We start from the raw sequence: 14,320 nt of genomic DNA on the forward strand, positions 1-14,320 counted from the left end.
TGGCTGTTGGGAATATTTTGTTCGGCCGAATGGCCTCATCATCGACATACGGGCTGCCTCGACCGCCGGATGATTACGGCGCAGGCCTGCCGAGATGGATGGATGCGGAAGGAAAGCACGGAAAGGTGATTGTGCTTCTACTTAAGGCTGCTAATGAGGGAGTACTACCGAAAAATCATCCCTTCACAGTGGGTAAGTCGATCCAATTATTAATCGGTGGCGCATATACCGCTACTACCGAAGCCAAAGGTACTAAATATGTTGTAAAAGTGCGAAATCAGGAACATGCCTCCAAATTGCTCGGTATGAAAAAATTAATTGATGGAACGCCGGTCGAAATAACAGCACACCCCACGCTTAACTATAGCAGATGCATAGTTAACTGTCCAGAAGTAAGCGATATGACACAGGAAGAGCTACTAACTGAGTTGGCTCCTCAAGGAGTAACGGCAGTGCGTCGCTTTACCAGATTGGTGGACAATTTGAGAGTGAACACGTCTACAATGGTACTGACCATGGAAGGTACAACCTGGCCACAGCATATTTTCTTCGGAGCGCTTAGAGTGGCAACTCGTTTTTATTATCCCGTACCCATGTTATGCTTTAACTGTCTTGAATACGGACATACAAAGGCTCGATGTAAAAGTGCACCACGGTGCCAAAATTGCTCGGCACATGAACACAAAACCGAAGATTGCAAAAATACTGAAAATTGTTTCCACTGCAAGGAAAGCCACAAACCGACCGACCGTAATTGCCTGATATACAAACGAGAGAACGAAATCATCCGGATAAAATCCGAACAAGGATTATCGTTTGCGGAGGCCAAAAAACTATACGACATCCGAATCGGTGCTAAATCGTACTCCAACGTCAGCAAAAGACTGATCATACAGCAAGAAGATAACAAGGACAAGGAAATCGCGAATCTGAAAGAAGAAATAACCGCCCTACGGAATCAACTTGCTGCTGTGATAACCGAACTAAAAGGACGCTCAAACTGCCAATGCCAAAAAACCGACGAAGGAAAAAAGAAAAAGAAGGAACTGCAGAAAAAACGCCAAAAAGAAGTCTCGCCGGAAACGCCAACTGGATCCGAATTTCGTCCCCCACCCTTGAAGAAGATAACTTCCGGAACAACTAAAAATACTGAGCACGATCACCCAAAACAAACTTTTTCGACACAGTTAACACTAGAACACACTTTTGAAACAGAAATTTCCGATGTAAACACAGACGGTATGAGTATAACGGACAACGAATCTGACAGATCTGACACTATTGTTATCAACCGAAAAGGAAAAAAGAAACTTCTCCGACCTAACAATGACGCAATCAACCAATAAACAAGCAAGAAGACAAAGAGACCAGTATGTTGATAACACTTTCGCTATACAGTGGAACATCGCCAGTTTGAGACGCCGACTACCTGAATTACAATTGCTAATAAACCAGTACTCACCCTGTGTACTGGCGCTGCAGGAGACCATGACCCCGATAGATTGCGCCCCCACCATTAAGGACTATGATTTGTACTTAGTTGAAGGAATAATAAATAACATTAAACACGGAGTAGCACTGGGAGTGCGAAGTGATATTCCCCACAAACAACTACAAATTCGAACAGAGATGCAGGCAATAGCTGTACAAATTGACACAGGTTCGAAGTCAACAATTGTAAGCGTGTACATCCCTCCAAGCGAACGATCAAACAGAAATATAGAAAAACAGCTCAGCGAACTCATACTTCAACTACCAGAACCAGTAATATTAATGGGAGATTTCAATGCTGCTAGCACTGAATGGGGATCCAAGCATACTGATCTGAGAGGGAAAATGATAGAACAGTGGTGTATTGACAAAGGTCTAGTTTTCCTCAATGACGGCACCCACACCCGAATAAGTCTAGCTGATGGATCAACTTCTGCAATCGATCTTTCCATAATATCCTGGCAAATCTCAGCCAGATTTAGCTGGCAGGTGGAGGAAGACAATCACGGCAGTGACCATTATCCCATTAGATTGGTTACTGGCCGCTCGTCTCCGACAGTCTGTGCAAGGCCACGATGGAAATACGACAACGCCAACTGGGAGAAATTTCAGAACGAAATTAAAGATAACATGGACATATCGAAAGAATACTCCGCCTCCGAATTCAGTCAGCTTATCTTCAATGCCGCCAAGAAATCAATCCAGCGAACTAGTGGTCGCCCAGGACCTAAATCTGTACCATGGTGGAATGACACGGTAAAAAAAGCCATTAAGTACAGAAGAAAAACACTTCGAGCACTACGACGATTGGATGACAAAGATTCAAGAAAAGTACAGGCGCTAAAGGATTTCCAGGAAGCACGAAGGGATGCTAGAAACGCTATTCAAGAAGCAAAAAATTCGAGCTGGAAGAAATTTGTTGAGGAAATCAACCCAACCACTACATCCAAGAAGCTATGGGAAAAATCAACGCACTAAGCGGAAAACGGAGAAGCAATAGAAAATATCTGCGAATTGACGGCACATTCACCGACACCCCTGCCGACATGGCCAATTCACTTGCTGATCACTTTGCAGCAGTATCGGCAACTGATGGCTACTCGAAAACGTTCCAGGAACGTAAGGAACAAGAAGAGAGAAACGTACCCAACTTCAACACAGAATACTCACCACTGGATGCTAACTTCAGCTTTAGCGAATTAAACTGGGCACTCAACAAGGCTGCAGGGCTATCTGAAGGTCCTGATCGAATTGGATACCCACTGCTGAAACATCTTCCCGTACAGGCGAAATTGGTTCTACTAGACATATACAACGGTGTTTGGAGTAGCGGTAACATTCCAACCGAGTGGAAAGAGGCTACTATTATACCAATCAAGAAACCCGACAAAAAAGGAACCGAAGCAGAAGAATACAGACCGATATCACTAACCAGTTGTGTCGGTAAAATTCTTGAACGGATGATAAATCGGCGATTGACTGAGGAAATAGAATCAAATAACAGACTTGGAAACCGACAGTTTGCCTTTCGTCCAGGCTCCGGCGTGGACAGCCATTTAGCTCAACTTGAGACGATTCTAGAAGACGCGCTAGAATCCGGCATGCATGCAGATGTGATAATGCTTGACTTATCGAAGGCATTCGACAGAACGTGGAGACACCCAATTATCTCTACTCTCAGCCAGTGGAACGTTGGGAGCAGGATGCAGAGGTATGTCCACAACTTCCTGAACGAAAGATGCTTTAGAGTGTTTGTAGATGGTGCACTTTCTGATCGACGACCACTTGAGAATGGAATACCACAAGGCTCAGTGATTTCGCCAACTCTCTTTAATATCGCCATCAACTCCATTTGCGAATGCATCCCGGAAGATATAGATATACTGATTTACGCGGACGATTTAATCATCATCGCTGCTGGAAGCTTCCCACGAGCCGTTCGAATAAAAGCACAAACTACACTAAACTGTGTGCTAACCTGGGCTGAACAGCAAGGGCTTGAATTTTCTGCTGCAAAGTCCAAACTGCTCCATGTATGCAGTGGCGGTAAGCACAAAAACGTCCCAGACTTGAAAACCCCGAAAGGCATCATCGAAAAAGTAGGAAGTACAAAGGTACTAGGAGTACAAATAGATTCAAATCTGAAGTTTATGAAGCACGCTGATTACCTCGTCAAAAATTGTCAAAACCAACTAAAGATACTAAAAGCAATTAGTAGAAGATATGCTAGCGGTAGCCGTCAAACACTTATCAGGATCTGCAACAGCATCCTGATAACCAAAATTACCCATGGATTCGGACTATATAGTAGGGGTGGTGAAAGGGTGATGAAACGGCTTCAACCGATCTACCACACTGCGATTAGAACTATCTCGAAAGCACATATAACCAGTCCCATACCTTCACTACTCATAGAAAGTGGACAAATGCCTTTTGAATACCTCATGACCGGTTGCCTCGTTAGCAAAGCATGCAGCTGGCTGGAAAAACGACCAATAGATGAAGAACTGATCTGTCCTATGGTCAGAAGGACATCAGAGTGGCTGAAGCGGTTAACATCACGTCAATTGCCGACCATCAGTACCCTTAGCCGAGTAAGCGACAGAGCATGGAATTCATCCGAACCTGCTATCGACTGGAAAATAAAGAACCAACTGAAAGCTCATGAAGCCCCAGCAAAAATACAAGCTGTATTCAACGAGATGCTAACGAAACAATACTCCACATCGACAAAGTTTTACACCGACGGCTCGTTAGACGAGAAGGGCGTCGGTCTGGGAGTACACAGTGAACACACCAATATCTCTATGCGCATTCCGGACTGTTGTACCATTTTTTCAGCAGAGGCATTAGCACTTATGATTGCCGCTGAAAATGCACCGATCTCTGGCCACACGATTATATTTAGCGATTCAGCGAGCTGCATTCAAGCTATTGACCACGGAAAGTCCCGACACCCGTGGATACAGGCTGTCGAATGCACATCGGCTGATAAAAATATCACATTCTGCTGGGTGCCAAGTCACTCTGGCATTACTGGAAACGAAAGAGCAGATCATCTAGCCGGTGAGGGTCGAACCAGAGAGTGCAACGATATCCCAGTACCAGCTAAGGACTTCGTGCAATATGCAAAAGCTCAACTCCGACAAGCATGGGATGCAGAATGGAACAACTGTAACACTTTCACGAGAAGTATAAAATCAACAACCGCGGCCTGGAAAGACAGGAATGATTCTTCAGAACAAACTGCTATCACCAGGCTCCGCATCGGGCACACAAAGCTGACGCACGATTTTCTCCTGGACCGGATAGACAAACCACAATGCTGCGGGGAAGACCTCACAATACGGCACCTACTGGTAGACTGTCAACGAAATCAGCAGAGTAGGGACCTACATTTTGCCAACCTGACTTTAGGTGAAATACTTGGACCAGATCATGAAGAAAAATTGATTGAATTTATGAAAGAAGAAAAATTATTAGATAGTATTTAAGTTCACTTTGTTAAATGAAATGTAGTTATTTATTTTTGATTGATGTGACGAATGAATAAATTTAAAGTCACATAAATAAAAAAAAAAAAAAAAAAAGAATTGCAACATTCGGTATTGGAATCTCGCTGCTGCAGGTGTGCTGCGCTAGCCTACTAAGTTATTACCTACAACAACCAAGAAGATGACTGGCCGTGGCAAAGGAGGCAAAGGGCTCGGCAAGGGAGGCGCTAAGCGGCACCGCAAGGTGCTTCGTGACAATATCCAGGGCATCACCAAACCCGCCATTCGTCGTCTGGCTCGACGTGGAGGAGTGAAGCGAATCTCCGGTTTGATATACGAGGAAACCCGTGGTGTGCTGAAGATTTTTCTGGAAAACGTTATCCGGGACGCTGTGACGTACACTGAACATGCCAAACGGAAGACCGTCACTGCGATGGATGTCGTCTATGCGCTTAAACGCCAGGGACGCACATTGTACGGTTTTGGTGGTTAAGCCCTACCACGACGTTCACGACAACACAAAAGGCCCTTTTCAGGGCCACCAAATGTTTAGAAAAAAGAATTAGTTTGAAATGTATCCTTCATAATTTTCATCCACGTTGCAGGGGCGTACTGTTTAATGTGCGATTTTGATGGATATGCGAGAGACCGTCGTAACACTACAACGCGCTCAGTCGCTGGGTTTCCCTTTTTTCATATATGCATTTCCTTTTTCTTTCTCCTGAGCTTGCGTATCATGGGACAAAACGGCTCGTTTCTCGATAGCAACGAACCGCCGACCGACTCTTTTTTTCGCGCGCGCACGTTTTAGCTTACCACGCTTTCACCTACCTGTCTACCTATGAATTTGCGTACCTTTAATTGGTCTGAATGATAAAAGTAAAGTTGATGGCTGGTGAGTTAGTACTGTATCAATCAGGAAGCAATTACAACACACACACACACACACACAGGAAGAGAGAGAGAGAGAGAGAGAGAGAGAGAGAGAGAGAGAGAGAGAGAGAGAGAGAGAGAGATTGAGCAACCGTAAAAAAGTCCAGCTTGTGATCTGTGTCGGGGGACAAGCGTTCCCATCGATGCGTGCGCTGAAGCGCCTGGGTGTGATGGTCGACGCGTGCGGTTTATCAGCTCACAGCCATGTACACAACGATGTAGCGAGTTGATCAGTACATCCTAAATAATAGAATTTTGAGTTAGCCAAAGCAATTCGAAATAACACTGATGATTAGAGCACTAAAATCAAAATCCGCAACTAAAATGTTGGATTTTTTTCGAGGTATTTCTCTCTGTCTGTCTCTGCCGTCGAAACAAGAAAGCATTTCGCGAGCGCGTTGTACGGTTCTACGAGCAACACAAGAATCTCGGCGAAAAGTGCACGGTACAATATTTCAAAGGGGAAAACGTTGCGCCGTCGACTGTTTACAACACCTTTCGACGGTGCAATCTCTATGCCGCTTGCCGGTTGATAAAAAAATTATTTTGGCTAAATATTTTGTTTTGCACGAAGCAAGTTACTTCCCTCGCAAAAAAAAGCAAAAAAAAAAAAAAACAATCGTTCCCGAATACCCACTCGATCCCATTTGTACCCTAAAAAGCACAACCCGCTTCACAATTTGCTTCAGTGTTGCCCAATCGCAGATTTCTTCCGGATTTCGTTTTGAGAGCCACGAATTGCAAACAAGTGGACTGGTAGAAGATCACGAAATGTATTAGCAAAGTTGACATAGACGCCGTACTACGCGCCTGTTCCGACATCAAACGGAAGCTTCGCCGAACAGCATCCAATTACGGATCGGTTTGAAATGTTCACTAATTTTTGGCCAACAATGGAGAACGTATCTTCTAATTTCAATCGAATCGTTTGTCTTTTTTTTTTGACAGGTTGAGAAAAAAAATCCAAAATTTGTGTTGCCACCCGTTAACTTTTTTTGTTTTAGTAATTTTAATAACGAAAGTTTTCAGCAAAGGACCAGCCGACCGAAACGTTTTCCGCAGGTCGCCAAATTACGAGCACTTCCGCTCGAGCAAATATGTACAAAAATGAAATAATTTTATATAGAGAGAAGTTTTCTTTCGATTGGATAGCACCGAAAAGGTTTTCCAATTGCTAGAAGGTTCAAATTAACCTATTTTCCACAATTCAGTTTGCACGTGCCGCCATAGTCGGATACATGATTTGATAATATTCGGCCATACGCTTAAAACAGAATGTTCAGCGGGTGTTAGTTTGGACGGTGCGGACAGTGCAGTAAATTGAATGCAAACTTCCAGTGTACTTTTCACAAGCAGTAATTCGATTTTGGTTGATTTAAAACAACAGTCCGTAAAATTTTACCGGCACCGATCGAATAGTAACTTCCAACCGTCATCTACGCGTTCCCAAACAGAGCCGATGAATACGATCCTAAACAACAGACACCGGACCCCCGGTTATCATATTCGCAGACTTGCATCATCGTGCATCCATCGACTCGTCGTCTACAACTGTGTGTGTGGAAGAAAACCAAACCAAACGAACGCGCAATGGCTGAAACTGCTATCGACGTTGCTGCTACGGCCCCTGCCGTCGTCGCCTCTCCGCCAGCCGCCAAAGCGCCACCGAAGCAGGCGGCCAAGGCTAGCAAGAGTGACGCCAAGAAACCGAAAAAATCTTCAACCCATCCACCAGTGAGTGAGATGGTTCTGGCTGCCATCCGGACCCTGAAGGAACGGAGCGGATCATCACTGCAGGCGATCAAAAAGTACATCGCCGCCAACTACATGTGTGACGTCGCCAGGCTGGCTCCGTTTATCCGGAAGGCTTTGAAAACGGGTGTCGAGAAGGGAAACATCACCCAGACCAAGGGTACCGGTGCTTCCGGATCGTTTAAGGTGACGGTCGAAGCAAAGAAACCGGCTGGCGATAAGAAACCACCATCGGGTGCAGCGAAAAAACCGAAGAAATCGGCTACTAAATCCGGGGAGAAGAAAAATCCGCCGGCTGGTGGTGGTGAGAAGACCAGCAAGCCAAAGGCGGCGATCCCGGCCGCTAAGAAATCGGCTACGAAGAAAGCGAAAGCTGCTGCCCCTGCAAAGGCGGTAACGGCTGCCACTAAACAGAAAGCCACCAAACCATCGAAGGCTGCAGCGAACAAGCCGAGGGCACCTAAGCCAAAGAAGGCCGCCACCGCCCCGAAGAAGGTCACCGCCGGCAAGAAGTAAATTCCCGACAACGTGCGCGTCCCCCCAAAACAACAGTCCTTTTCAGGACTAACAAAATTGTAAAGAATTGATTGATGCTTATTTTCCGTTAATGCTCCGTTCCCCCCATGAGTTTTCTAGCTTGAGCAGCAGCGCGCGCACACACCCGCATTCAACTGGCTGCCGATTGGCAAGATAAATCAGTCGTCGTTAGTTTGATTAAACAAATCACTATAGTAAATAGGCGCGGTTTCTTGCTCAGATAAACGTACGTACGTACAGGTAAATTAATAGTAGGCCGTGGTTTTCTGTTGCCTTAACAAACAAACAGAGCAAGTATAATATTACTCTGATTAGCAAACAACGCGCTTATTTTGGCTATAATAAAACAGAGAAAAATTGGCTGGCACAATAAACAAACGAACGAACGATAATTACCGATTTTTTAGCCTAAATTGACGAACGTATTGTATTGTTCAACTTTGCGATTATGAATTGTGTTGGGTATTTAATTATTAACGTTCAACGCAGATCAGAAGTTTGAAGGCTGGGAAGTGCATTGTATTAACAAGTATGATCCAGAAATGTGTTCTTTTTGCGGCAGAATTTTCATACGCAGGGGCTGTTTTAGACTGACTGAGTAGAATATAGACGATAAAGGGGTAGAAAAAAGACCGTTTTCCGTCTTAACAAAAACAATCAACTAGCGGTAAGGGGAAAGACTACTTCCACAAACTACAGCAATTGATTTGGTGATGATTTGAAAAATGGACAGAGAAACAAAAATGACAACGACGTTTTTGCTCTAATGAAACAAACAAACAAACAAACAACAACAACAACTAATGTTTATATAAACTATGTGTACACATTTCAATTCAACTCTTTACCAGAACGTGTTTTGGTGGCCCTGAAAAGGGCCGATGACGATGGGGTGGTGGTGTGTGACATCCGGCGGCGGGGCGGGCGACACGTTTACTTCGAGCTGGTATACTTGGTAACGGCCTTGGTACCTTCCGATACGGCATGTTTCGCCAGCTCTCCCGGTAACAGCAAACGAACGGCGGTCTGTACCTCGCGGGAGGTGATCGTCGACCGTCGGTTGTAATGGGCCAGACGAGATGCTTCGTTAGCAATACGCTCGAAGATGTCGTTCACGAAGCTATTCATGATGCTCATCGCCTTCGACGAGACACCGGTGTCCGGATGGACCTGCTTCAGCACCTTGTAGATGTAGATAGCGTAGCTTTCCTTGCGCCGTTGCTTTCGCTTCTTCTTCTCTCCTCCTCCTGCTTTTGTGGCGATGTTCTTCTGTGCCTTGCCACCGCCGCCGCCGGATTTTTTCACAGCCTTTCCGCTGGCTTTCGGTGCCATAGTAACGACGTGGTTGTGCTGCTGTTAACGCTCTCGATGCGAACTGCGCTGACTGATTGGTAGCAAAAATCACTACATATCGCTTATATACGATCGTGTAGCGAGACGAAGGTTCGTCCTTTTTTGTGTTTAGCGCGATTCGTTCGTTCGCTACTCCGCCCCTTTGGCGAACGATGTGCAATGAAGCGAATGCATAACAAGGGGTGCTGTGTGCGCGAGTGGCATCAGTGTTACTCGTATTGTCTACGTGACTACACACGAACGCGCACAGCGATAAACCTACAACAATGTCTGCACGCGGTAAAGGAGGAAAAGTGAAGGGAAAGCCAAAATCCCGCTCAGTTCGTGCCGGTCTCCAGTTCCCTGTTGGCCGAATTCACCGTCTGCTGAGGAAGGGAAATTATGCTGAACGTGTCGGTGCCGGAGCACCCGTCTACTTGGCAGCTGTGATGGAATATCTTGCCGCCGAAGTACTGGAGCTGGCAGGAAACGCTGCTCGCGATAACAAAAAGACCAGAATCATCCCCCGTCATCTGCAGCTGGCCATTCGAAATGACGAAGAGCTGAACAAACTGCTCTCCGGTGTGACCATTGCTCAGGGTGGCGTGTTGCCTAACATACAGGCCGTACTGCTGCCGAAGAAGACTGAAAAGAGGGCCTCCGCAGCAACTTAAATCCCGCTCCTTTCTAGCCGTAAAAACCGCCCTTTTCAGGGCGACTATTTTCTTCTGATAAAAAGAGTTAATTTGATTTTCACTCCGATAATCATCAACGTACATTTCTGTGAGCATTGCACAAGTTTTTTTTTTTTGCAATGCTCGTCAGACGCTTAATAATAGTTTCCCTCATATCATGGCATTGACGATTTCACCCAATCTCTCAAAAGTTCACTCATCGATTTGGTGCTAAATCACAAATCGGCCGCGCAAGATTTCCCTCAATGGGTCTTGTTTTTCACACGCTACTACTGTCGATCGGTACGAGGTGGTGCTGCTGGCAAAAAATCCCCCATCGGCGTGCTGTCTAACAAACACACACAGCCACCCGCCTGAGCATTTTTGGAGGGAAACGGAAAATTTCTGCTAATAATTCTTAGTAAAATATGATTGGTTGTGGTCCTGAAAAGGACCGTTTGTTGCTGTTTCGTTCTGGGGGGTGATGGGCACACACCAAATTTAGGCCCGCTCCCCACGGATCCGGCGAGCCAGTTGGATGTCTTTCGGCATGATGGTCACTCGCTTGGCATGGATAGCGCACAGATTGGTATCCTCGAACAAACCAACCAGGTAAGCCTCGCTGGCTTCTTGAAGGGCCATGACGGCTGAGCTCTGGAAGCGCAGATCGGTTTTGAAGTCCTGCGCGATCTCACGAACCAGACGCTGGAAGGGCAGCTTGCGGATTAGTAGCTCTGTCGACTTCTGATAGCGACGAATTTCTCGCAGCGCGACAGTTCCTGGTCTGTAGCGATGGGGCTTCTTAACGCCACCCGTAGCTGGGGCACTTTTACGGGCAGCCTTCGTTGCCAACTGTTTGCGGGGAGCTTTCCCTCCGGTGGACTTGCGGGCGGTCTGTTTCGTACGGGCCATGGCGCGAAAATTCTGCTCTACTACTGATACCACTGTGATGCTGTTCAAACGACGAATGATGACCAAAACAGACCGACCGATTTTTTTTATAGTCGCGAATAAACACTACTATCGCCTGTCTCGCTCGTGTACGTGCCATGTGCCTTTTCGTTCTGTATACGGTTCGATTCGGCTACTATACTTCCCCCACCATTTCCATTCCGGAGCCAGTGTTGCCAGACTTGATTTTTTCAGCTTTTCATTAGATTTGCAAAAAAATATTCCTAAAAAGAAAAACTATGTATGAGCAAAAAAAATCGCCTAGAAATCAATAAAATTCCAACAGTAGAAGAATATCAAACAGAAATAGTTTGTTCATCAGTAACAATTTGTTCCATCATAGATCAGTATCAGATATCGATATTTAAGTACCATAGAAGCCAATATAACGTACCATGTAGACGGATGTATAGAAAATCTTTATAAGTTAAAAAAAAAACCCGTTTGTTTTTCGATTTACTTTTTCTTTCTTTCTTTTTCAGGAGAATCAATTTCCGGGCAATCGTTTTCCAGGGAAAATGCTACCATGTCAGCATTAGTCCGGATAAAGCAGATTTCGGCAATCCCAAGCTACTAAAACAGTGGCAACAGTGAACTTCGTGTTCGCGCTATTTCCCCTTCAAACCAACACATCACGAGTAAGCATATAGATAGCAGCCATGGTAATCTTCCTATGCGGCGGCGACTGAGAATGTGTGTGCATCAGTATAAAAGCGCTACTCAATGGGCCGAATTGCAACATTCAGTCTTTGTCTGACCAGCGAGCTGTACGGACGCTTTTGTATACGCGCGTAAGCAAGCAAAGTCGAAGTGACGTGGAAAAATACAGTGGATTTATTTTTCGTTTCCCGCGAGTGTGACAACCGGCATAGACCGGGAAAGCATCCGCTGCCCTTTTTCGGCTGGGTAGCGCCGACGGGAGTAAACATAGAGTCGCCAGCAGAAAGTTAACATTAGCGAACTCATATATGTTGAAAAAGTGATATGTGAATTGTAGCAAATTTCCCGTGTTAGTGACAACCGGCATTGACCGGGGAAGCATCCGCTGCCTTTTCATTTGGATGACGATACCGGGAGTGAAAAAACCGCACACGAGAAGTGACAAGAACGGTGCAAAAGCCGCCATCAGAAAAGTGACGCCACTGGTAGTGAAAAAGCCGCCATTAGTGCAGTGAGGTGGCTGGAGGTTTTTAAAAAACAAAGTGATCGTATGTGAAAAACTACTATCGGAAGAAAAATTGACGTTATCGGTGAGAAAAACCACCATTGAAGATCCCGCTGGCAGTGAAAAAACCGCCATCGGTAGAGTGACGCGGTCGGCGATCAAAAGTGAAACGGTCGTGAAGCAATCGTGGAAAAAACCGACGTGGTGACGTGGTCGGTGTGTGAGTAGAGAGAGACGCAATTGGCTGTAAAAAACCCTGTCGGAATAGTGACGTTTTTGTAAAACCGGTTATTGTTGCCAGTGCACTTTATTTCTCGATTTTCTCTGCAATAAAACATTGAAGTGAGTGGCTGTTGGGAATATTTTGTTCGGCCGAATGGCCTCATCATCGACATACGGGCTGCCTCGACCGCCGGATGATTACGGCGCAGGCCTGCCGAGATGGATGGATGCGGAAGGAAAGCACGGAAAGGTGATTGTGCTTCTACTTAAGGCTGCTAATGAGGGAGTACTACCGAAAAATCATCCCTTCACAGTGGGTAAGTCGATCCAATTATTAATCGGTGGCGCATATACCGCTACTACCGAAGCCAAAGGTACTAAATATGTTGTAAAAGTGCGAAATCAGGAACATGCCTCCAAATTGCTCGGTATGAAAAAATTAATTGATGGAACGCCGGTCGAAATAACAGCACACCCCACGCTTAACTATAGCAGATGCATAGTTAACTGTCCAGAAGTAAGCGATATGACACAGGAAGAGCTACTAACTGAGTTGGCTCCTCAAGGAGTAACGGCAGTGCGTCGCTTTACCAGATTGGTGGACAATTTGAGAGTGAACACGTCTACAATGGTACTGACCATGGAAGGTACAACCTGGCCACAGCATATTTTCTTCGGAGCGCTTAGAGTGGCAACTCGTTTTTATTATCCCGTACCCATGTTATGCTTTAACTGTCTTGAATACGGACATACAAAGGCTCGATGTAAAAGTGCACCACGGTGCCAAAATTGCTCGGCACATGAACACAAAACCGAAGATTGCAAAAATACTGAAAATTGTTTCCACTGCAAGGAAAGCCACAAACCGACCGACCGTAATTGCCTGATATACAAACGAGAGAACGAAATCATCCGGATAAAATCCGAACAAGGATTATCGTTTGCGGAGGCCAAAAAACTATACGACAGCCGAATCGGTGCTAAATCGTACTCCAACGTCAGCAAAAGACTGATCATACAGCAAGAAGATAACAAGGACAAGGAAATCGCGAATCTGAAAGAAGAAATAACCGCCCTACGGAATCAACTTGCTGCTGTGATAACCGAACTAAAAGGACGCTCAAACTGCCAATGCCAAAAAACCGACGAAGGAAAAAAGAAAAAGAAGGAACTGCAGAAAAAACGCCAAAAAGAAGTCTCGCCGGAAACGCCAACTGGATCCGAATTTCGTCCCCCACCCTTGAAGAAGATAACTTCCGGAACAACTAAAAATACTGAGCACGATCACCCAAAACAAACTTTTTCGACACAGTTAACACTAGAACACACTTTTGAAACAGAAATTTCCGATGTAAACACAGACGGTATGAGTATAACGGACAACGAATCTGACAGATCTGACACTATTGTTATCAACCGAAAAGGAAAAAAGAAACTTCTCCGACCTAACAATGACGCAATCAACCAATAAACAAGCAAGAAGACAAAGAGACCAGTATGTTGATAACACTTTCGCTATACAGTGGAACATCGCCAGTTTGAGACGCCGACTACCTGAATTACAATTGCTAATAAACCAGTACTCACCCTGTGTACTGGCGCTGCAGGAGACCATGACCCCGATAGATTGCGCCCCCACCATTAAGGACTATGATTTGTACTTAGTTGAAGGAATAATAAATAACATTAAACACGGAGTAGCACTGGGAGTGCGAAGTGATATTCCCCACAAACAACTACAAATTCGAACAGAGATGCAGGCAATAGCT

At 45.3% G+C, this 14,320-nt stretch overlaps 4 protein-coding genes across 4 annotated transcripts; all 4 read left to right on the top strand.

Moving 5' to 3' along the window:
* Positions 1-2,537: 2,537 nt before the first annotated feature.
* LOC131695985 (uncharacterized) lies at positions 2,538-4,985 on the top strand. Its single transcript, XM_058984515.1, has one exon. The coding sequence runs from the start codon at positions 2,538-2,540 to the stop codon at positions 4,983-4,985; it is 2,448 nt and encodes an 815-aa protein (XP_058840498.1).
* Positions 4,986-5,166: 181 nt separating this feature from the next.
* LOC131695855 (histone H4-like) lies at positions 5,167-5,478 on the top strand. Its single transcript, XM_058984392.1, has one exon. It carries the CDS (start codon positions 5,167-5,169, stop codon positions 5,476-5,478), a length of 312 nt encoding a protein of 103 aa, XP_058840375.1.
* A 2,030-nt stretch (positions 5,479-7,508) lies between these two features.
* Positions 7,509-8,796, top strand: LOC131695986 (histone H1A, sperm-like). The gene is made up of 2 exons (XM_058984516.1): positions 7,509-8,063; positions 8,770-8,796. Exons 1-2 carry the CDS (start codon positions 7,509-7,511, stop codon positions 8,794-8,796), a joined length of 582 nt encoding a protein of 193 aa, XP_058840499.1.
* Positions 8,797-9,826: 1,030 nt separating this feature from the next.
* Positions 9,827-11,758, top strand: LOC131695988 (histone H2A-beta, sperm-like). Its single transcript, XM_058984517.1, has 2 exons — positions 9,827-10,077; positions 11,647-11,758. The coding sequence occupies exons 1-2, from the start codon at positions 9,827-9,829 to the stop codon at positions 11,756-11,758; spliced, it is 363 nt and encodes a 120-aa protein (XP_058840500.1).
* Positions 11,759-14,320: the final 2,562 nt, after the last annotated feature.

The sequence above is a fragment of the Topomyia yanbarensis genome, unplaced genomic scaffold (assembly GCF_030247195.1).
Source record: "Topomyia yanbarensis strain Yona2022 unplaced genomic scaffold, ASM3024719v1 HiC_scaffold_6, whole genome shotgun sequence".
Classification (NCBI taxonomy): Eukaryota; Metazoa; Arthropoda; class Insecta; order Diptera; family Culicidae; genus Topomyia; species Topomyia yanbarensis.